The sequence below is a fragment of the Rana temporaria genome, chromosome 1 (genome assembly GCF_905171775.1).
Source record: "Rana temporaria chromosome 1, aRanTem1.1, whole genome shotgun sequence".
Lineage (NCBI taxonomy): Eukaryota > Metazoa > Chordata > Amphibia > Anura > Ranidae > Rana > Rana temporaria.
Window position 1 is genome coordinate 236,703,140 of NC_053489.1, and position 22,686 is coordinate 236,725,825.

General features: G+C 45.5%; 1 protein-coding gene across 1 annotated transcript in view; it reads right to left on the minus strand.

Moving 5' to 3' along the window:
* Positions 1 to 22,686, minus strand: part of RBM19 (RNA binding motif protein 19) — a 90,648-nt gene that overhangs the window by 25,968 nt on the left and 41,994 nt on the right. Inside the window, exons 19-20 of the mRNA XM_040351910.1 lie at positions 14,554 to 14,633; positions 8,140 to 8,195 (exon numbers count right to left, since the gene is read on the minus strand). Of these exons, the coding sequence (XP_040207844.1) occupies positions 8,140 to 8,195; positions 14,554 to 14,633 (136 nt within the window). The remainder of the gene's footprint in view (positions 1 to 8,139; positions 8,196 to 14,553; positions 14,634 to 22,686) is intronic.

The following is a 22,686-nucleotide window of genomic DNA, read 5'->3' on the forward strand; positions in this document are numbered from 1 at the left end:
TCCGCAAATGCGGATCTTTGCGGAGGCGGACGATTACGGGTGTCAGCGGATGGTCACCTGCTGACACCTGTAATCACATAGGGACCAATGTATGTCCCGTTTTCATCCGCAATAGATGGATGAAAATGCGGACATACGGTCCGCACGTGTGAAAGGGCCCTTAGAAGGTCAAAGGTCTAAGGTCTAAAGGTCTAAAGTCACCTATTCCATTTAAAAGCCCAAAAATGGCTGTCAGGGCAGACATTCACCTCACAGAAGCACTGCCTACCACAAAAGAACCTTTGAGGTTGAATGGAGGTAGAATTATCTCAAAGTGGAAACGAGGAAGGTACAATGAAATTTTCATACAACTAGTAGGCAAGGGAAAGGAGGTTTATCTCTTCACCAAACCATAGCAAGGAAGAATGCAGACTTGACAGAACTGATGACTAAGACCAAAACCCACCTATCTGCAAGAAAGTAAAAAAAAAAAAAAAAAAAAAAAAACACACCTTTAGGTGAAGCCCTATAGTAAGTCTTGCTGTAAAATTCTGCCTATCCTGAAGATCGTAAGAGCCACAAGTTCAGAGATGCTCCTGACTCCCAAGATCCAACAGAGTGCCAGAGTCTATAAAGAAATAGTCAGAAGCCTTACTAGGCCAGCATAGAACAGCTGCCTTGATCAATCCACAGCAGGTGAGATTGCCAGAAAGTCCTTCCACTTGATTATGTGAAGCAAATGAAAAGAAGCACTGGAGGAGGAAAGGCCTAGCTCCTGGTGTACAGATCCTTCAAAAAGACCAGAACATTCCCTGCTACCGTCAAAAGACTCCTGCACCTGGAGACTGCTCACCATGCAGCTGAACATGGGGCCCACATGCGTCACTTGCACTGTAGGTCATGGAATGTACTCTATTGAGAGGACTACTCTATCATGTCCAGATGCAATGACCTTCAGTGGACCGCACTTGAGATGAGCAAAGTGAACAGGTCAAATTGGAACTGACTATTGTAACAGTTATGCCGCGTACACACGACCGTTTTTCATGATGTGAAAAATGCAATTTTTTTTAAATGTCATTAACCACTTCAATACCACACCAACACCGTCATAGGACGTCCACAAAGGGGATCTCTTATCCCGGGTGGACATCATATGACGTCCTGTACTTTGTGCTGTGATATCATTTTGTTCCGGCGGGGATCCTGCACACCATAAGAATGATCATAGCGGCGGTTCCGCCGCTTAATTGTTCTTATAGGCGGCGGGAAGGGACATCCCCCCCCCCTCCCGCCGCCATCCGGTGCTTCTCCGGGCTCTCCCGTGCCATCGGGGGCCCGGAGTGATGATCGCCGTGCGCCGGATGGGAAGCATTAGAGATGACTGTCTATGACCGTCGGAGGCCAGTGCGCGATGTGATGACGTCACGCACGGGTACCCATAAGTAAACAAACCGCAATTGCGGCTAGTAAGAATGAGATCTGTGAATTTTTTTTTCACAATCTCATTCTTTCCAGCCTGGAGGAGAGATGTGTGGTCTTATTGACCCCGCATCTCTCCTTAAAGAGGACCTGTTACACCCATTCCTATTACAAGGGATGTTTACATTCTTTGTAATAGGAATAAAAGCGATCGAAAAAAATAAAAAATAAAAAAATGTAAAAAAAAGTGTAAAAAACAAACAGTAAAATAAATAAAAAAAAAATAAAAAAAATAAAATAATTAAAAACGCCCCTGTCCCCGGTAGCTCGCGCTCAGAAGCGAACGCACATGCAAGTCCCGCCCACGTATGTAAGCGTCGTTCAAACCACACGTGAGGTGTCACCGCGTGCGTTAGATCATGTGCAACAATTCTAGCACTAGACCTCCTCTGTAACTCTAAACTGGTAACCTGTAAAAAATTTAAAGCGTCGCCTATGGAGATTTTTAAGTAACAAAGTTTGGCCCCATTCCATAAGTGTGCGCAAATTTAAAGCATGACATGTTAGGTATCTATTTACTCGGCGTAACATCATCTTTCATATTTTACAAAAATATTGGGCTAACTTTACTGTTTTGTTATTTTTTAATTCATGAAACCATTTTTTCCCCAAAAAAGGCGTTTGAAAAATTATTGTGCAAATACCGTGCAAGATAAAAAGTTGCAATGACCGCCATTTTATTCCCTAGGGTGTCTGCTAAAAAAACATATATAATGTTTGGGGGTTCTGAGTAATTTTCTAGCAAAAGAATGATGATTTGTACATGTAGGAAAGAAGTGCCAGAATAGGCCCGGTATGGAGGTGGGTATTAAAGCCTTGTATTGAAGTGGTTAAAAACCATTGTGTGAAAAATGGGCATTAAAAATTTAAAACATGCTCTATTTTTTCGCGCCATTTTTCACATCGTGAAAAACGGTCGTGTGTAGGCTTTAACGACGTGAAAAAAATGCGCATGCTCAGAAGCAAGTTAGACGGGAGCGCTCGTTCTGGTAAAACTAGCGTTCGTAATGGAGATAGCACATTCGTCACGCTGTAACAGACTGAAAAGCATGAAGACTGAAAAGCGCGAATCGTCTCTCACCAAACTTTGGGTGGCGCCATCCGAATGGAACCGTTGTATGTGTTGTACATCACCGCGCTGTGCTCAAGCATTTTTTTTCACGATCGTGTGCAGGCAAGGCAGGCTTGACAAGAATCAGGTCGAAAAAAACTTTGTTTTTCCTAGACCATTAAAAATGGTCGTGTGTACGCAGCATAAGATCTCCTGTTCCTTCTTTCTGGAAAGCCAGCACTATCGTGTTGTCCAGCTACATCCAAATTAGGCGACCAGCCAAGGGGATAATCCAGTGATATAGATAGAAGCATAGATTCAAAAATTCCAGGACATAGGACTTGAGAACTATCCGATAATTATTATTATACAAGAGTTATATACTGCCAAATGTTTGAGCAGCGCTTTACAACATGAATGCAGACAGTACAGTTACAATACAATTCAACAAAAGAGGAATCAGAGGGCCCTGCTCGCTAGAGCATACAACTAGCAGCCATTGATTTTTAGAGGGCTAAGCAGTCCCTGCAAGATACCTCCAGAGAGTCAGTCTGAGCCAGAAGTCCATGGTATCAGACACACCCACTACTGCACGAGTCTGCTCTCACTCGGAGGATCACCAGGAGGAATCAATTGTCATTTGCCCTCTGTTCTGCTTGCAGTGAGGTTTGAAGCACCTGCTGCCAGAGGACTTCTGAAAAACGCACTGTGTCATGCGGAGTCCCCCAGGGATCCCCTCTGTCGCCTGTTCTTTTCAATATCTATCTCCGCCCTCTTTTTGAAATCATCAGCAACCAGAAGTTACTTTACCACTCTTCTGCAGATGCAACACAACTATATTTTCGCATCTGCAACAAAAACAATCATTATCTCGGACTAGAGAAATGCCTTATTTTAATAGAAAAGTGGATGACAAAGAGTTACCTTAAACTCAATGGCTCAAAAACAGAACTTCTCCTGTTTCAGGCCAATCTGAAGATTCATCCCGCAACAACATGGATGCCCCCACCCATTCTGGGTCAATCCATCACCCCCAGCACCAAAGTCAAAAGTCTCGGAGTCATCTTCGACACCTACATGACAATGGATGCACAAATAGGGTCAGTAGTCAGCGGATCGCACCATCTGCTGCACCTTCTATGCAGACTCACTCCCTTTATCCCAAAAAAAGACATAGCAGTCGTGGTGGGGACACTTATCAACTCCAGACTTGACTATGCAAATGCCCTCTATCTTGGACTCCCAAAATACCAAATCACTCGTCTGCAAGTCGTTCAAAATACGGCCGCTCGACTTGTGACTGGGAAAAAAACATGGGAATCAATCTCACCTTCGTTGAGATCCCTTCATTGGTTGCCCGTAAAAGACAGAATCACTTTCAAAGCACTCTGTCTAACGCATTAAAAGTGTATTCTGGGAAATGCCCCCCAATATCTATGCAAGAAAGTAAAAGCTCACAACACCAATCGCGTTCTGCGATCCACCAATCAAAATCTACTCCAGATACCCAAAGCCAGATACAAGTCCAAAGGAGAATGAAGATTTGCGGTCCAAGGACCCAGACTATGGAACGCTCTACCAACCACCATCCGATTGGAGGTAAACCACCTGGCCTTCAGGAGAAAGATCAAGACCCATCTCTTCTGAGGGCCCAGGGAATGGATACCAAGCGCCCAGAGGCGATTCACTTCGCATGTGTTGCGCTATATAAGTTTCTCACTCACTCACCTAAAAGGGAGGGTCAATTGATCCAAAAGGGGTCTATTGATAGAACTGTTTGGGGTAGGGAGTTACAAAGGATAAGGGAGGCTCTGGAGAAGTCCTGAAGTGAGCATGGTAGAAGGTGACAAGGAAGCTAGAGAGCAGAAGATCTTAGGAAGAACAAGAAAACACAACAACAAGACCCCCTTACAAAGCTGCATGCAACACCTTTTGTCCAAAACTGGCATCAGCAGGGGCAGAGACATCAATTTGGTAGAATTTTGTAAATATGTGAAGAGACAACCAGGTAACAGCCATTCAAATTTGTACCACAGAAGCTTGAGAATGAATGGCTCAGGAAGCACTTATACTCCTTGTGGAATGGGTCTTAACCAGGAAGGGATGAACCTTACCTTTGATCCCATGGGCTTAAGGAATGGGCTCATGAATCCACTTAGCAAAAGTTGATTTAGAAGCTGTCTGACCCTTCGGACAGAATAAACATGGAATCAGACTGTGAAGCCATAGACTTCAGATAAATTCGAACAGCCCAAACTACATCCAAAGTGTTACACACCACCTCTTTTGGGTGCTTAGGATTAGGACAAAAAGGATGTTGACAAAAAGGATGTCAACAAAATAGGATGAATTCACAAAAGGGTATTACATGAGATTTTTGGGTCATGTGACACATTTACCCCAAACATCTCATGTGATATGAAAAATGTCAATTCACTACATGTTCATAACCTATTTACCTTAAGAAATGTTCAGTAAATACTGCATAAACCTCTCTGAGGCCGGGTTCACACTGGTGCGATACAACACTTGTCCGACTTCAATGAACGGGGATCTGACTTGGATCCCCGCCAATACCAGGCACTGTGTTTGGTATGAATCTTGAGGGGGAACTCCACGCCAAATTTTAAATAAAAAAAATGTCATGGGTTCCCCCTCCAAGAGCATACCGGGCCCTTGGGTCTGGTATGGATTTTAAAGGGAACCCCATACACCGAAAAAACTGTGTGATGGTCCCCCCAAAATCAATACCAGGCCCTTATTCGAGCACGCAGCCCGGCCGGTCAGGAAAGGGGGTGGGGACAAGTGAGTGCCCCCCCCCCCCCGAACCATACCAGGCCGCATGCCCTCAACATGGGGGGTGGGTGCTTTGGGGCGGAGGACTCTTTCCAACAACCCTGGCCATTGGTTGGCGGGGTGCTTATCGGAATCTGGGAGTTTCCTTTAATAAGGGGGCCTTCAGATCAAGGCCCCCCACCCTATGTGAATGAGTATGGGGTCCAAAAAAAAAAGTGTCAATAAAAAACACACTAGACTTTTAAAGTAATTTATTAGGCAGCTCCAGGGTCTTCTCCGTGCTCTCCAGTGCCTTCTGTCGGGCTCCTCCGCTATCTTCTACCAGCTCTTTTACTAGCATTGGCGCAGTCTTCTCCGTCGTCTTCTTCCCTCTTCTCTTCTTCTGATGTTGACACAACACTCTCTCCCGCTGCAATGCCGTGTGCGTGGTGCGCAACGACTTATATAGGCATGGTCACCTGGTGACCCCGCCCCCTTATGACGTCACCGCCCGGGGCATGCTGGGGTGGTGACGTCATAAGGGGAGGGGCCATCGGGTGACATCACTCGGTGACCACGCCCTATGCCTATATAAGTCGTTACAGCGGGAGAGAGGGTCGTGTCAACATCGGAACAAGAGAAGAGGGAAGAAGACGACAGAGAAGACCGGGCCAAGGCTAGTAAAACAGCCGGTAGAAGATAGCGGAAGAGCCTGGCAGAAGGCACCGGAGAGCGGGAGAAGAACCGGAGAGCGCGGAGAAGACACCGGAGAGAGCGGAGAAGTCGGAAGAAGACCCCTGGAGCTGCCTAATAAAATTACCTTAAAAAACATGTCTAGTGTGTATTTTAGATTGACACTTTTTCCCCCTCAGGTGAATGTGTAGGGGTACTATGTACCCCATACTCATTCACATAGGGTGGGGGGGGGGGGTCGGGTTCTGGGGGCTCCCAGATTCCGATAAGCCGCCTGTAGACCCCCGACAACCAAAGGCCAGGGTTGTCGGGAAGAGGTCCTTGTCCTTATCAACATAGGGACATGGTGCTTTGGGGTGGGGGGCATAGGGCGCCCCCCTGCGCCAAAGCACCCACCATGTTGAGGGCATGCTGCCTGGTACGGTTCAGGAGGGGGGCACTCGCTCGTCCCCACCCCCTTTCCTGACCGGCCAGGCTGGGTGCTTGGATAACCCAAGGGCCTGGTATGCTCTTGGAACCCATGCTGGTTTTGTATTTCAAATTTGGCGTGGAGTTCCCCCTCAAGATTAGCAAAGCACAAGTCGCATTCCAAAGTCAGATCATGCAAGACGGCGCTCCGACTTTGATCCGACTTCAATGATATTCAATGGGCTAAAGTAGGATCAAAGTGGGACCAAAGTAGTGCAGGGAGCATTTTCAAAGTCGGACCGACATGTGTCGGACCAGTTAAGACGGCTCCCATAGGGAAACATTGTTTTTCACACGTCATGCGACATGAGCTCCCAATGTCGGAGCGTTTTTGTCCCACCAGTGTGAACCCAGCCTAAAAGCAAATTCACAAAAAAAAAAAAGGAAACTTGTCATACTTACCTCCACTGTGCAGTTCGTTTTGCACAGAGTGGCCCCAAACGCCGTATTCTGTGGTCCCCCGATAGCCCTCACGGCTCCTCCCTGCATCAGATAACCCCCCTAGAAGCGCTCTCCTGGGGGGTTACCTTGCAGGCACTCCCCCGGAGTCATTCATTTGGTGTCCATAGCCGCCAAAATGTATGACTCGGCCTCGCCCCCCGGGTCATTGGATTTGATTGACAGCAGCGGGAGTCAATGGCTGCGCTTCCATCAATCTATGCAATCAAGAGCCGAGAATCCCCGGGCAGAGATACAGTGCGTCCTCGCCGTGGGACATTTTAGGGCTCAGGTAAGTAAAACGGGGGGCTGGGGCGGTTACTCGCAGATGCATTAAGGTGGAAAAAAAACAGGAGGGTTTACAACCTCTTTAACAACCAGTGACTTTTAGCAGAATGAGCGCAAAAAAAAGCTGTGCAGTTCCCCCCAATCCATACCATGTCTTTCAAGGTTTAGTATGGATTGAGCATGCAGCCCAGCAGCCCCCCCACACCTCCTGAACAAGAACAGGTCATAAATCATAACAAGACTTGGCACCTAGAAATATGGAACAAAGTACTACATGAAGCTGGGGGCAGAACAGTGTAATGGTTTGTTTAATTATTTTTATCATTTGATTAAACATGTATTTTTTTTTTTCAAATTCTGTAACAATTTACTATTACAAAAGTAGTGTTAGTATTGAAATGAAATGGAATTATGTCAAAGTGGCTTTGTTTTTCCGCAATGTATGTATTATCTAATGTTACATCATCATTAGAAGAAAGGTCTTATTAATCTCCTGGTGGTCAGTCACAACTGTTGCTTTATGTATCCTAAAACAAACACATGCAGGCTGATACAATCTTAAGACGGTGTTGCATTAGGCGCCATGCACACTGGACGCTAAAATAATGTTATAAAAAACGGCAGTAGCTTTGCAGGGAGTCTTTCAACGTTTTTTAAAGCTTTTGCATTAGCTGGCGAGCCACGTTTTTTTTTAGCGTTTGGCGGTTTCTGAGGTAAAAAAAACGACACTTTGAACACGATTTTCGGGCGTTCAGAAAAAAAGCCCATAAACTCCACTGCTCATTAAAGCTGAAAAACGTCCATGTGTGCGCATGGACATATAGGCTAACATAGAGCCCAAACTCCAATAAACTGCAGTTTATCAGCTCCAGTGTGCATGGAGCCTTATTCTTTAGAAACTTACTTTCACACCACATGCACAGCCTGTGAAGCTTACTTGTACAGTGTACTGCATGCAGACTTACCGGGTTGCTCGTTCCGACAGTTTGACCTCCAACTGATGGCCATCCACTGTGCAATGCTGTTGGGAAAAAAAATGCACATTCTTAAAGATTCACCAAAGAGATTTCCATTGTGTTCCAACAATTCTAATATTACTGATTATTTATCTACATACACTGCACCAAACTGCCCCATGAATCTTGCTATTCAAATATAGTGTTTTTCAAAGTAATTGAAAACATATAGTATTGAAAAAGCTTTAAGAAGATGTGAAGAAACACTGTAAAGTATGAATTATTTGAAAAATATATAATTTCTTTATTTTTATCAATTTACAAAATGTAAACTGAGTGAACAGAAGTCAAATCAAAATTTTGTGCGACTACCCTTTGACTTCAAACCAGCATCAATTCTTACACTTGCACACTTTTTACACTTGGAAAAAGTCAGGGATTTTGTAGGACTAGAGTCAGGTGTATGATTAAACCATTATACCAAAAGTAGGTGCGGGTGCTAATGAACATCAATTTCATATGAACGTTGAAACACAATCATTAACTGAAACAGAAACCGTTGTGTAGGAAACGTAAATCTGGGTGAGGAACAGCCAAACTCTGCTACTAAGCTGAGGTTGTGGAGACAGTTTCATGTCACAGGTCAACCACTGTCCAACGGTGCCATCAGCACAGAACTGGTGGAAACCAGTGGGACTCAGGTACTATCTAGGGAAGTCTGTCCAAAAGTAGTCTTCATTAAAGAAACTGAGGCCCAAAAGGCATATTTTGACATGGAAACAATGCTAAGCGACATAAATATGCATAAAAACATAGGAACTGGTGTGCATAAAAATGGCAGCAGGTGCTCTGGACTGAGGAGACAAAACTTGAAATATTTGGCTTTAACAGGAGGCAGTGTATTCGCCAAAAGGCCTGGAGTGTGGTACAATAATGCGTGTCTGCAGGCAACAGTGAAGCATGGTGGAGGTTTCTTGCAAGTTTGGGGCTGCATTTCTGCAAATGGAGTTGTAGATTTGGTCAGAATCAATGGGTTCCTCAATGCTAAGAAATATAGGAAGATACTTCTCCATCATGCCATGATGTCCTAATGAAGTCCCAAATTTTAAGTTGTTATCAAAACAGGAACAGAGTGGAAATATTCCGATGTGAACACTAGTTTTGGCGACCCTATTGATAAAAGGGGATTTCCCTCGCTTTTCAGGGATTTCCTCTCACTCCCTGAGGCTATGGGACAGGAAGTGAAGTGAAACCTCAATGGGGCACATATGGGGAAAAACAGACAAAAGTTACCTACCCTACACAAAATGAATTGTTGTAGTTCTACATTAAAGCAGGCACCACAAAACATCTGTCAATAGCCAACTCTATGTGCCTCACCTATTCTGGCACCAGAATTCCTAACACTGGCCAATTAATTCAGGCAAAGCCCCTCAAACTCACCACCGCCATCATGTCCAAAATAGAGCAGCCTTACTGGTCACTGAGATGTTCTTATTGTACATTTGAACAATCAGTGGCAAGTTATTGACTCTAGAGGAGCAATATAGATATGCCTATAAATCTAGAGGTATGGCTTGGCCTCAAAATTTAAAGAAGTTAGGATATTATTTGCAAAGTGAATCAGAGGAAAGCACCAAAGAAACTATTGCTTACAAAAGGTAGTAGTAGAAATGCTGCATTGTTACAGATTGAAAACAATATAGCGACAAAGAACTTTCAAGTTAGAAACCAGCCTTAAATGGTCTTTGATGTTACAGTACAGAGGTCTAGTTAAAAATGTTGGAGACTGAACATTGTTTCATGCTATGTTATACATTGCTTGGTTTATTTCCCTGTGTATTTGGAGTATGTCCACTAGATGTCACTATACACAGATAGTCTATCATAATGTTCTTTGTGTTAACTATCTGTTACTGCATCTTTCCTGTTATCTATGGTTGTTGTTCTTCTATATCTTGTGTGCTAACATGAGCACCATGCTCTCTGCTGTATGTCTCTTCAATACAAATGAATCCAAGTAAACTACAGCCATCCATATATGTCTGATTATTCTTTGCATCATCTGCACCAGCCAACAAAGGTTATGGGCCCAGACAACGTGAATCATCAGACAGCTGGAACAGAGGCCTAGTCTTCATCTGCACACCATCTTTGATCAAGCTGCGGAGGAAATCTGCTCTGAGGTATCCAGGTGTTTGGAATACGAGCAAGGTACATTAATCATGGCTAGCAGCGGGGATCTTAAACTGGGGATCACTAAGCTAAATAGTGACAACTACCAGATGTGGAAGTTCAAGATGGAGATGTTGCTGAGCAAAGATGACACATGGGATGTCCTCACCACAGACAGGCCGGATGTAGACAACCAGGAGTGGGATAAGAAAAACAGACAGGCAAGAGCCACAATAGCCCTACTGGTAGAAGATGAACAGCTTATCCACATAAAAGGGGAAGATACTGCCAAAGGTATGTGGATTGCACTCCGTAGATTACATGAGAGCTCTAGCTTAAACAACAAGTTATATTTACTAAGGAAGCTGTACCAGTCCAAACTGACTCCAGAAGGGGATATGCAAGAACATATAAGAAGCGTGCTGGAGATTGTTGCACAACTCAGGGACCTCGGAGAGGAGATCAAAGATAACCATGTGACAGCAATACTTTTATGCAGCCTGCCAGAGTCATACAACCCTCTGATTAATGCATTAGAGACAAGATCTGAAGCAGAACTCACATTACAGTTAGTGAAATCTCGACTTTCAGATGAATACAAGCGCAGAAAGGAGCAAGCTTCTCACAGGCAAGAGAGCGATACAGGAGCAGCACTTAAAGCAACAGACACTAAGATGCCAAACTGGAAGGCCAAACTATGTTTCCGGTGTAACAGGGCTGGGCATTTCAAGCGCGACTGTCCATTGTGGAGGAATGAGCAGAGGGAAAAAGATCCCAATCAGGCACTCATAACCATGATGAAAAACAACGACCAAGCAGCGTGGCACGGAACTTTTAAAGTGACAGATGCCGTCACCAACCATAAATGGTATATAGATTCTGGAGCAACAAGTCACATGACTAACGACAGAGAATTCTTTGTAGAGCTCAATCCAGACAAGAAAGAAGCCATATATCTTGCAGACGGGAGTTGCACAACTGCTGAAGGAACAGGACATGGAATAGTCACTTGTAAAAATGAGGATGGACAAGTGTTAAAAATACCAATGACGGATGTATTGTATGTTCCCGGACTCAATGGCGGCCTTATATCAGTCAGGCGACTGGCAAGCAAAGGACTAACCACAACGTTTAAAGGTGACCAATGCACTATCCAAGATGGGGAAAGAGTGATAGCAACAGCTAAAGCGGGCAAGCACCTTTATGAACTTGATGTTGTTGAGCAAGAAACAAAGCTCTGCACACATAAACACAAGAACTGTATTCATTTATGGCACAGACGTCTGGGCCACAGGCACCCTGACAGCATACAGGAGCTGGCCAGACGGGATTTAACGAAAGGCTTCAAGTTAACAGGCTGCCCAAACACGCTAAGGTGTGAATGCTGCATCAAGGCCAAAGCCACCAGAGTAACCCCACCAAAGGCAAGTGAAAGCAGAGCAACAAGACCGATCGACCTAATACACACAGATGTATGCGGGCCTATGAGAACAACCACCCCAGGAGGAAATAAATACATATTAACTTTTATAGACGACTACTCAAGGTTTACAGTGACATACCTAATGAAGAATAAGTCAGAAGTATTCGACAAGCTGAAGGACTATGTTACCAAAGTAAGCAATAAATTTCACAGAAAACCATTAGTACTCAGAAGTGATAATGGTGGGGAGTACACCGGGTTTCAAGTTGAGAATACACTCAGGGAACTAGGAATAGAACATCAAAAGACTGTCCCATATACTCCAGAGCAGAACGGGGTAGCAGAGAGGAAAAACAGATCCCTGACTGAAATGATCAGATGCATGTTGACTGATTCTGGACTCCCTGAAAAATATTGGGGAGAAGCAGCACAAACGGCCACCTACTTACAAAACAGATTACACTCCAAGGCAACAACCAAAACTCCATACGAGCTATGGCACAGTCGAAAACCAAGCATAGGACACCTCAAGGTATTTGGAAGCAAAGCTTTTGCTTACATTCCGGGAGAAAAGCGCAGCAAGCTCCAGAATCGAGCAATTGAAGGTGTCTTTGTTGGTTATGCCGACAACACCAAAGGATATAGAATCATAGACCCGAAGACCGATAAAGTGACAATCAGCAGCAGCGTAACATTTATCGAGGACCCGAGAAATGAAGTAACGGAGCCAGCCATGCCAAGAGCAGAAGAACCAAATAACGCTGAGCAGGTTTTCTTTCCCATGGAACGAACCCCCGAAAGTGATACTGTGTCACAGAAAAGACTGGAACAAACTGAACCAGCTAATGACGCTGAACCAAGACGCTCAGTGAGGGAAAACAAAGGTAAACCCCCCAACAGACTCTCGTACAAAGTAGAAACATCCTGCGTAAGAGAACCCACTTGTTGGAAAGACATAACACAACTCCCAGAGAGGGAAGCCAAGAGATGGATAAAGGCAGCTGAGGAAGAAATCATCTCACTACAGGACACGCAGGCTTGGGTACTAACGCAACTGCCGGCCAAAAAGAGGGCAATTGGGTGTAAATGGACTTTCAAGGTCAAGTACAACACTGATGGCACAGTTGAGAGATATAAAGCGAGACTCGTAGCCAAAGGATACTCCCAAAAATATGGAGAAGACTACGATGAGACATTTGCCCCAGTCGTCAAACATACCACAATCAGAGCTCTACTCACAGTTGCAACTACAAAACAAATGCTAGTAAAGCACTTTGATGTAAAAACCGCTTTCCTACACAGTGACTTAACAGAAGACATCTACATGGAGCAACCAGAGGGCTTTGTAGACCCACAAAAGCCAGAACAGGTGTGTAAACTTAAGAAGGGGATCTACGGGCTCAAGCAAGCAGCCAGAGCATGGAACATGAAGATTAATGAGGCGCTTTTGAGAGAATCCTTTCAGAGGAGCAAGGCCGATCCCTGCCTATACACCAAGAAACTAAATGGTAGGTGGATCTTTGTACTCATTTATGTAGATGATCTGTTAGTATGTTATGAGCAAGAAGGGGATTGTTCCAGACTGCTGGAGGTCTTAAACATGGACTTTGAAACAAAAGATCTAGGTGATGTCAAACACTTCCTAGGCATGCAGATAGAAAGAGAAGAAGATGGTAGTTTTCTTATTAACCAGAGTCACAAAATACAGGAAGTAATTGAAACTTTTGGGCTCAATGATGCCAAACCAGTCAACTCGCCTATGGAGACAAATTATCTTAAAGAATTAAACAACTCAATTAACCCCTTGCAAAATGACTCACAATTCAGAAGGGCAATGGGAAAGTTACTATACATAGCTACAGTGGCAAGGCCTGACATAGCTACAGCAGTGGGATTCTTATGCAGAAAAGTATCCCAGCCAACCCAGATGGACTGGAACGCAGCAAAAAGGATCATACGCTATTTGAAGGGAACAATAGACTTTAAACTGAAATTTTCATCTACAGGGAAGAGTGGTCTGACTGGATATGTGGATGCAGACTGGGCAGGTGACCCCAGTGATCGGAAATCCACCAGTGGACACCTGTTTCTATTTAAAGACGGTCTGATCAGCTGGACCACCAGAAAACAGTCCACAGTGACACTGTCCTCCACCGAAGCAGAATACGTGGCCGCATCACAAGCAGGGCAAGAGGTAATCTGGTTGAGACAATTGCTGGAAGATCTAGATCAGATCCAGAAAGATTCCACGCCAATCTATGAGGACAACCAAGGATGTATAGCACTCGCACAGACAGAGCGGATAAACCCGAGAACCAAACACATAGACGTGAGATATCACTTCTTAAGAGACTTGCAAGAGCAAGGACAGATGGATCTACAATACTGTCCCACTGAGGAAATGTTAGCAGACATCCTTACTAAGCCTTTGCCTGCAAAGAGACATATGGATCTTACAAGAAGAATCGGTTTGTCTAATTAAGCACTTCACAATGAGAAGGGGTGTTGGAGACTGAACATTGTTTCATGCTATGTTATACATTGCTTGGTTTATTTCCCTGTGTATTTGGAGTATGTCCACTAGATGTCACTATACACAGATAGTCTATCATAATGTTCTTTGTGTTAACTATCTGTTACTGCATCTTTCCTGTTATCTATGGTTGTTGTTCTTCTATATCTTGTGTGCTAACATGAGCACCATGCTCTCTGCTGTATGTCTCTTCAATACAAATGAATCCAAGTAAACTACAGCCATCCATATATGTCTGATTATTCTTTGCATCATCTGCACCAGCCAACAAAAAAAACATAAAAAGACATACCTGTAACTGTCGCAGAGCTTTTTGAGCTTGTTCGGGCTTCTTATATTCCACAAAACCAAAGCCCATAGATAGGAGTACACCTGTAAGAAAGAAAACACCTTAAAAGTTGAAAAAGAAAAACACTTGTGCAAAAAGGGTCATAATAAACGCAAGTCAAAATTAAGAAATCTTTTTAATATTACATGAGCTGAACAGTTTCTAATATACTCAACTAAACTGTAGTGGAGGTAAAGCCCTTAGAGAACAGAAGGCTAACAGATTAAGCATGTTCAAAAGAGGGCAGATCATATAAATCCAAACACTCGCTGTAGTTACCTTCTGCCCCCCACACAACGCATATATGCAGCAGCAGAGAGGGTGTGTTTTAATGCCCACCTGCTGCAAAGGGCAGCACAGCTCTCTGTACTGAGAGAGTGCTCAATGCTTGCACCCAGCACAGTGACCAAGCTGTCAAAGACAGCCCTGTCTCTACTAATGATTAAGAGCCTATGGGCAATTTGGTTTTGTTGCAGACTAGCTGGTAAGTGAGCTGGGAAATTCTGTTAGTGTATGATGTTTGTTGCCTTTCCATGTGCTTCTTGTTGCAAAGTGTAGTTAGAGGTTGGGGTGGTTGCCATTTGTTTGTGAATTGATGCGAGTATTTACGGGATACCTTCAGCTGCCACTGTGCCCTTGCTGAGTGTCCTTTGTGTCCCTATATCTGTAAGGAGGGGTGAGCTCCCTCCAGGCACACCTGTCCTTAATCTATCCAACTGCTATATATGTGCTTCAGTTTTGGAGTCTCTCAAAATTATAGCGTTAGGACCACAGTAAACTGGGTTGCCTTGACGTGGCCACTGCGGCTTACGCATATGTTTGCATATATGTGCATCTAAATCCATTTGTTTTTAACGTGAACTGTTAGACCGGGCCAATTTGGTTTTGCTGCAGGCTAACTGGTAAGTGAGCTGGAAATAAGTGAGTTTTAATACAGCTTACCTGTAAAATCTTTTTCTTGGAGTACATCACGGGACACAGAGCGGCATATTCATTACTATATGGGTTATATGGAGTACCTTCAGGTGATGGACACTGGCAATCTCAAAAAACAGGAAGTGCCCCTCCCTATATAACCCCCTTCCATAGGAGGAGTACCTCAGTTTTGTAGCAAGCAGTATGCCTCCCAAAATGGTCCCCAAAAGAGGGGTGGGAGCTCTGTGTCCCGTGATGTACTCCAAGACAAAGATTTTACAGGTAAGCTGTATTAACAATCTCTTTTTCTTTATCGTACATCACAGGACACAGAGCGGCATATTCATTACTATATGGGATGTCCCAAAGCAATGCTTACAATGAGGGGACGGAGAACATCTTCCCAAGACAAAAGGATTTAATTTAGAGATATACTCAAATCATAATAAATCCAACTTAGTTGAGAAAAAATAATTTTAAATTTTAAATTTAAACTCAAAAGGGAGCCCCCGGAATCCGAGGGTCTCAAACTGCAGCCTGCAGCACTGCCTGCCCAAAGGCTGTATCAGTATTCCTTCTTACGCCCAACTGGTAGAATTTTGTAAACATGTGGACAGAAGACCAGGTTGCCGCCTTGCAAACTTGAGCCATAGAGATCTGGTGGTGTGCTGCCCAGGAGGCGCCCATGGCCCTAGTAGAATGAGCCTTTAATGATAACGGCGGAGGCAACCCTTTCAAGCCGTAGGCCTGAGTGATTAACTGTTTAATCCACCTCGAGATGGTGGATTTTGCAGCTGCCTGCCCCTTCTTGGGCCCATCCGGTAAAATGAACAACACATCTGTTTTCCGGATCTTCTCTGTAGCTTTAAGATAGGCCTTCATGGCCCTGACAATATCCAAGGTATGCAGCAACCCTTCCTTTCTGGAAGTAGGTTTAGGAAAGAAGGATGGTAATACCAAATCCTGGTTTAGATGAAAACTGGATATAACCTTTGGTAGGAAGGAAGGATGAGGGCGGAGAACGACCCTGTCCTTATGCAAAATAAGATATGGTTCCTTACAGGATAAGGCTGCCAGTTCCGATACTCTTCTGGCGGAAACTATGGCGACCAAAAATACTAACTTCCTTGTCAGTAAAACCAAAGGAATTTCAGCCAACGGCTCAAAAGGTTGTTTCTGTAAACTTGACAGAACAAGATTTAAATCCCACGGACAAAGCGGGGATTTAACTGGAGGATTAATACGCAAGACCCCTTGAATGAAGGTCTTAACTAGCGAGTGGGTGGCCAGCGGCCGCTGAAACCACACTGACAAAGCTGAAATCTGTCCCTTGATTGTGCTTAATGCCAGTCCTTTATCCACTCCTAGCTGGAGAAAACGTAATACTCTATCGATGGTAAATTTGCGAGAAAGCCATCGCTTGGACTCACACCAGCCTACATAGGCCTTCCAGACCCTGTAATAAATCACCCTAGAGACCGGTTTCCTGGCTCTGATTAGGGTAGAGATTACTTCCCGAGACAGACCTCTACCCCTGAGAATCAGGGATACAGCTTCCAGGCTGTCAAATTTAGATGCCGTAAGGCAGGATGGAGGATCGGACCTTGTGATAGCAGGTCTGGCTGTAGAGGAAGAGTCCAAGGGTCTCCCACTACCATCTTCAGGATTAGTGAATACCATGCCCTTCTGGGCCATGCTGGAGCTACCAGGATAACTGGTATGTGCTCCACCCTGATCCTGCGCAGCAGGCGGGGTAGTAACTGGAGCGGGGGAAATGCATAAAGAAGTTTGAACTGATACCAAGGGCAAACCAGCGCATCGGTTCCGCAGGCCATCGGATCCCTTGAGCGGGATATGAACCTGTCTAGCTTCTTATTGAGTCTCGATGCCATGACATCCACGTCCGGCACTCCCCATCTTTGGCAGAGTGTCTGAAAGACCTGTGGATGTAGAGACCATTCCCCCGGCAACAGAGTCTGGCGACTTAAGAAGTCCGCCTGAAGGTTGTCCACTCCTGGAATGAATATTGCCGATATGCAGGGCACATGAGCCTCTGCCCACAGGAGAATCAAGCTCACCTCTCTCTGAGCGGCTTGACTCTTGGTTCCCCCTTGGTGATTTATGTATGCCACGGCCGTGGCATTGTCTGATTGAATTCTCACCGGGAACCCCTGCAAATTTGGACGTCCAAGCCCTGAGGGCTAGTCGAGCAGCTCTGAGCTCCAAGATGTTGATGGGCAACTGCTTCTCTGGCTTTGCCCAAGTACCCTGGCGAGTGCAACCATCCAAAATTGCTCCCCAGCCCGTCAGGCTGGCGTCTGTGGTTACTATCTTCCAAGCCACTGGGCTGAAAGACTTCCCCTTCAGTAGATTCTGAGGGTCTAACCACCAACACAGACTTAGTCGGACTCTTGATGAGAGCGGAAAAGGGATATCCAAGGCCTGTGGCCTCTTGCTCCATGCTGACAGGATGGCTGCCTGCAGGATGCGAGTGTGGCTCTGGGCGTACGGTACCGCCTCGAATGTGGCCACCATCTTGCCTAGTAACCGCATACATAGGCGAACCGTTGGTTCTCTTTTGTTAAGAACCAGTAGGATTAACTCCTTGATGGCTTTGACCTTTATCAGAGGTAGAAACACCCTTTGTTGTTCTGTGTCTAACCTCATGCCGAGATATTCCAACTGCCTTGTGGGCTGGAATGCTGACTTTTCTCGATTTAGGACCCAGCCGAACCTCTCGAGGTACTGGACCGTGAGGGCCACTGCTCGTTCCAGGCCAGGAGACGAGTGATCTATGACTAGGAGGTCGTCCAGGTACGCTAGGATCGTGACCCCTTGGATCCTCAGCTTGGCTAGGATTGGAGCTAGGACCTTCGTGAACACCCGGGGGGCCGTAGCCAACCCAAAGGGAAGCGCCACGAATTGGTAATGACGCGAAGCCACCATAAAGCGTAGAAATTTTTGATGTGGCTGATAAATTGGATCATGAAGGTAGGCATCCTTTATGTCTATGGATGCCATGAAGTCGTCCTTCTGGAGTGTGGCAGCTGCTGACCGCACGGATTCCATCCGAAATGAGCGGACCTTTAGGTAAGCATTTACCATTTTTAAGTCCAAAATTGGCCTGACATTGCCGTTGGGCTTTGGGATGATAAATAGGTTGGAGTAGAAACCCAGCCCTTGTTCTTGGACTGGTACCTCTACTATTACTTCCTGGGAGAGTAGATGATTCAATGCCGCCATTATTGCGGCTCCCTTCCCCGGATCGTTTGGTACCCTTGACTTCTGGAAATGAGGAGGAGGAAACTTTAGGAAGTCTAGTTTGTAGCCCGTAGCCACGGAAGACCGTACCCATCTGTCGGGAATGCTGGCCTTCCAAACCTCGGAAAAGAGACGCAGCCTTCCCCCCACCCTCGTGGGTGGGGGCGCCCCTTCATAAGGCCGGCTTGGGGGCTGGTTTAGCTGGTTTGCGAAACCACTGCTTCTTGCCTCCAGCGGCCTGTCCCTGCGATTTGTTGTTAAAGTTAAAGTTTGATCTTGCAGGAGGCCATCGATACTGTTTGGTATTGGAGGGCCCCTGCCCAGGGGAGTACTGTCGTTTAAACGCAGGTCCTCGAAACTTTTTCTTGGTTGGCAAAAGAGTACTTTTGCCGCTTGAAATGGTCTGAATGTATTTATCCAGGTCTTCTCCGAAGAGTCGTCCTCCATGGAAGGGGAACCCTACCAGGAGCTTCTTGCATGGGGGCTCTGCCTCCCAGCTCTTTAACCATAAGAGTCTTCTCATATGGATAAGGGATAACGATAAACGTGACGCTTGCTGGATAGAATCCTTAATCGCATCTACCGTAAAGCGTATGGCCCTAGGGACATCCGAAAATTCTTCTGCCTGCTGGGCAGGAATAAGTTTAAGCATCTGCTTAGTTTGATCCGATAATGCTTGTGCAACCCCAATCGCAGCCACAGCTGGCTGCACTACTGCCCCTGCAGTAGTGAAGGAGTTTTTAAGTAGCGTTTCCAAGCGTTTATCAACCGGATCCTTGAACACCTGTATGTTTTCTACAGGGCATGTTAAAGATTTGTTAACACATGAGATGGCTGCGTCCACCACCGGGGTTGCCCATCTCTTGGAAAATTCCTTTCCCATAGGATATAAGGCAGAGAATCTTTTAGGAGGTAAAAAGATTCTATCTGGTTTGGTCCAATCTTGGAACATAACTTCCTCTAGCAGAGGATGGATCGGAAAAACTGCGTTGCTTTGAGGCGTCCTTAGTGAGCCCAAAGCTGAAACCGTCGATACTTGGAGATCTGGTACTGGCAGGTTGAATGCTCTATGGACCAAGTCCGTTAAGGCTTGAACCCACCAGCTCTCCCCTTGGGAGGCTGCCCCAGACTCTTCCGTATCCAGGTCCTCGATCCCCGAACCTGCTTGGTCCCTGTCCAAGAGGTCGTCCAATTCCCCTGCGGAAAGGACCTCCTCTTCTGAGGGTCCACGCTCGGGCGACGGAGATCTATTCCGCTTTCTGCCCCGTATAGCCTTGGCTATCATTTTTTCCATTCTTTTTTCCATCTCTTTTAAAGAGGTGGACAGCACCTCGTCCGTGACCACCCTAGGGTTGGACTGACCCGTGCCAGCCCCAGCCCCAGATCCCGATGGTCCCACCAAGGCTCCCTCTCGGGAAAGCAGCGGCATGACTTTGTCCGAGACCTCAGACTCTCGGGGGGAATCCCCACCTCTTGTACCCTCTGAACCAGATGCCATGGTACAATACCGAGGTACACCCGCTAACTTAACGGTGTTTGGAATTATAATAGTTATTTACCCAAAAACCCTTTGGGGGATAAAAAATGTCTTCTCTCCTTTTAATGGTTCTTTTTTTTTTTTTTTTCAAACCAAAGAGAGAAAAAACATTCTGTCCCCCTTAGTAGTATTGCCAAAAAACTGCTGAGAGAGGAGAAAAAAAAGAACAGCCTATCTCTAGGCTCCAGGACAGTCTTTCAAGACTGTAATATCTTTTTTGGCCACTGTGTGTCCTCGGCGCCCCGCGCTGCCGCTCTGGTCTCTTCCTCCTCAGTTCCAGCAAACACTGAGCTGGGAACGAATGGAAGGGCCGCCCCTTCCTTTAACATGCTGGCCCGCCCTTCCCCCCTCAGCTAACGGCGCGAAATTGCGCCCATAACACGGGGACGCGCGCGCGTGCCCGCCGGTGGGGGGAAGGAGGCCACACGAGGAGGCAGCTTGTCCTGTCATCCAGGCTAGGAGGAAGACCCTGGCAGCAATCGTCTGGAGGCTTTGCAGGTAGGCACAGCTCTCTTACACACACACACACAGGCCTCTCTCTAATGCTTTACAATACTATCAAGGAGGTCACCCTTATGGGGAAATACACATAGAGCCATCCTATCTTTAAGACATGTGACTCACTTTGCCAGATGCAGTGCATAACTTTAGGCATGTCCCACTGTGACCCCCCCCCCCCCAGAAAACCTGCTGCGAACCAAGTTCCGCAAGTTTCCCCTCACTTACCTGCTCCATGCCGCAGGACTTTGCACAGCAAGAGGCCCAATCTTCCCCCATCTCCGTGGGGCATTGACCTTCAGGCCCTGGGTTCCTATGAAGGATCCACTGTCCTGGGCCCATATAGCACTCTGGCAACAGAAACATTAGGCCCCCAAAGGTTTCTAAGTTCTGGGCCCAGGGTCCAGCTCTCTAAACAGAAAGCATTATGGGCTATACCCCATTGGTTTGGGGTCCGGTTACTGACCACTTTAGCGCTGAGGCCTTTGGACAGAACCGGTTAGCCCACCTTAATCCCAAGGATGTGGAGGCAAGCTAAACCATGACCAACACCTAAGACACTGGCGTAAAAACTGAGGTACTCCTCCTATGGGAGGGGGTTATATAGGGAGGGGCACTTCCTGTTTTTTGAGATTGCCAGTGTCCATCACCTGAAGGTACTCCATATAACCCGTATAGTAATGAATATGCCGCTCTGTGTCCCGTGATGTACGATAAAGAAATTATGTTTATTTTTGATGTGCATCGCCCTTTCATGTGCTCCTTGCTGCAGGGGCTAGTTATGGGTTGGGGTGGTTTCCATTCGTTTGTGGTCTATTAGATCACACATCTGTTGTCTGCCCTCCAAAGCAGCTGATCAAACTGAGCATCCTCAAACGGAAGGTGGAAAAAGTGCAAGGCCTCTAACATCCAACAGCTCCGTGATGTCATCATGGAGTGGAAGAGGACTCCAGTGGCAACCTGTGAAGCTCTGGTGAACTACATGGCCAGAGTTAAGGCAGTGCTAGTTTTTTTATGAATTTAGAGTATTTAGAAAATACATCCTGCACTATTTTACTGCCATTTTTACTGCAGTATTTTAGTTTTAATGAATTGAGCCCCCAGTGAAATTCCACAGACAAATTTATTCAGATTACCAAAGGTCCAGGTAACACTCCACAGACCTATTTACCCAGATTACAAAAGGTTCAGATAACATTTCACAGACTTATTTGCCAACATGATCAAAATTCTTGCCAACTTTCTACCCAGATTACTAAATGTCTGGGTAACACTCCACAGATCCATTCAATCAGATTACCCAAAACCTGGATAACATTCTATGATTTCACACACACAGGTGCCCAAAAGGCAGTAACGTTTCAAATATTGAAGATTAAAGAGTCACCCCTGTGAAGGACTTTTTGCCTATATGCTTCAGTTTAATTCTCCCTGCTAGTTTAATGCTGTGTGTGTTACAGGTAGAAGGTGATTTCATGTGTGACTCATTCCTCTGCCTAACAGACTGTTGAAGTGCTAATGTCCCCTCACCAGCCAGATCTCTATTCTAAAGGTTAATTGATCTATTGTGTGTGTGAAGAAGATCTGTGTTTACCCTTAAAAGATGTGTATTTTATCGTCAGGCTAAATGATTAGACAAGTGGCTCATTTTAATTATTCTGATTGCTTCATTGTGGTAATTACCTCTTCTATATGCGGGGGCCAAGCTGTCTAGATAACGTATTCTGTTACAACTAGTTATTAACTCCACCGATGTCATTATCTAAAGAAATGTGTCTTCATGGTCGGCGCCAAAGTGTCTCCTATAATCTGTATTGAAGCCCCCCACTGTGTGAGGGGGGAGGAGATTGTCATTGTTCCTAACAGTTTGTAACCACATATAAGCT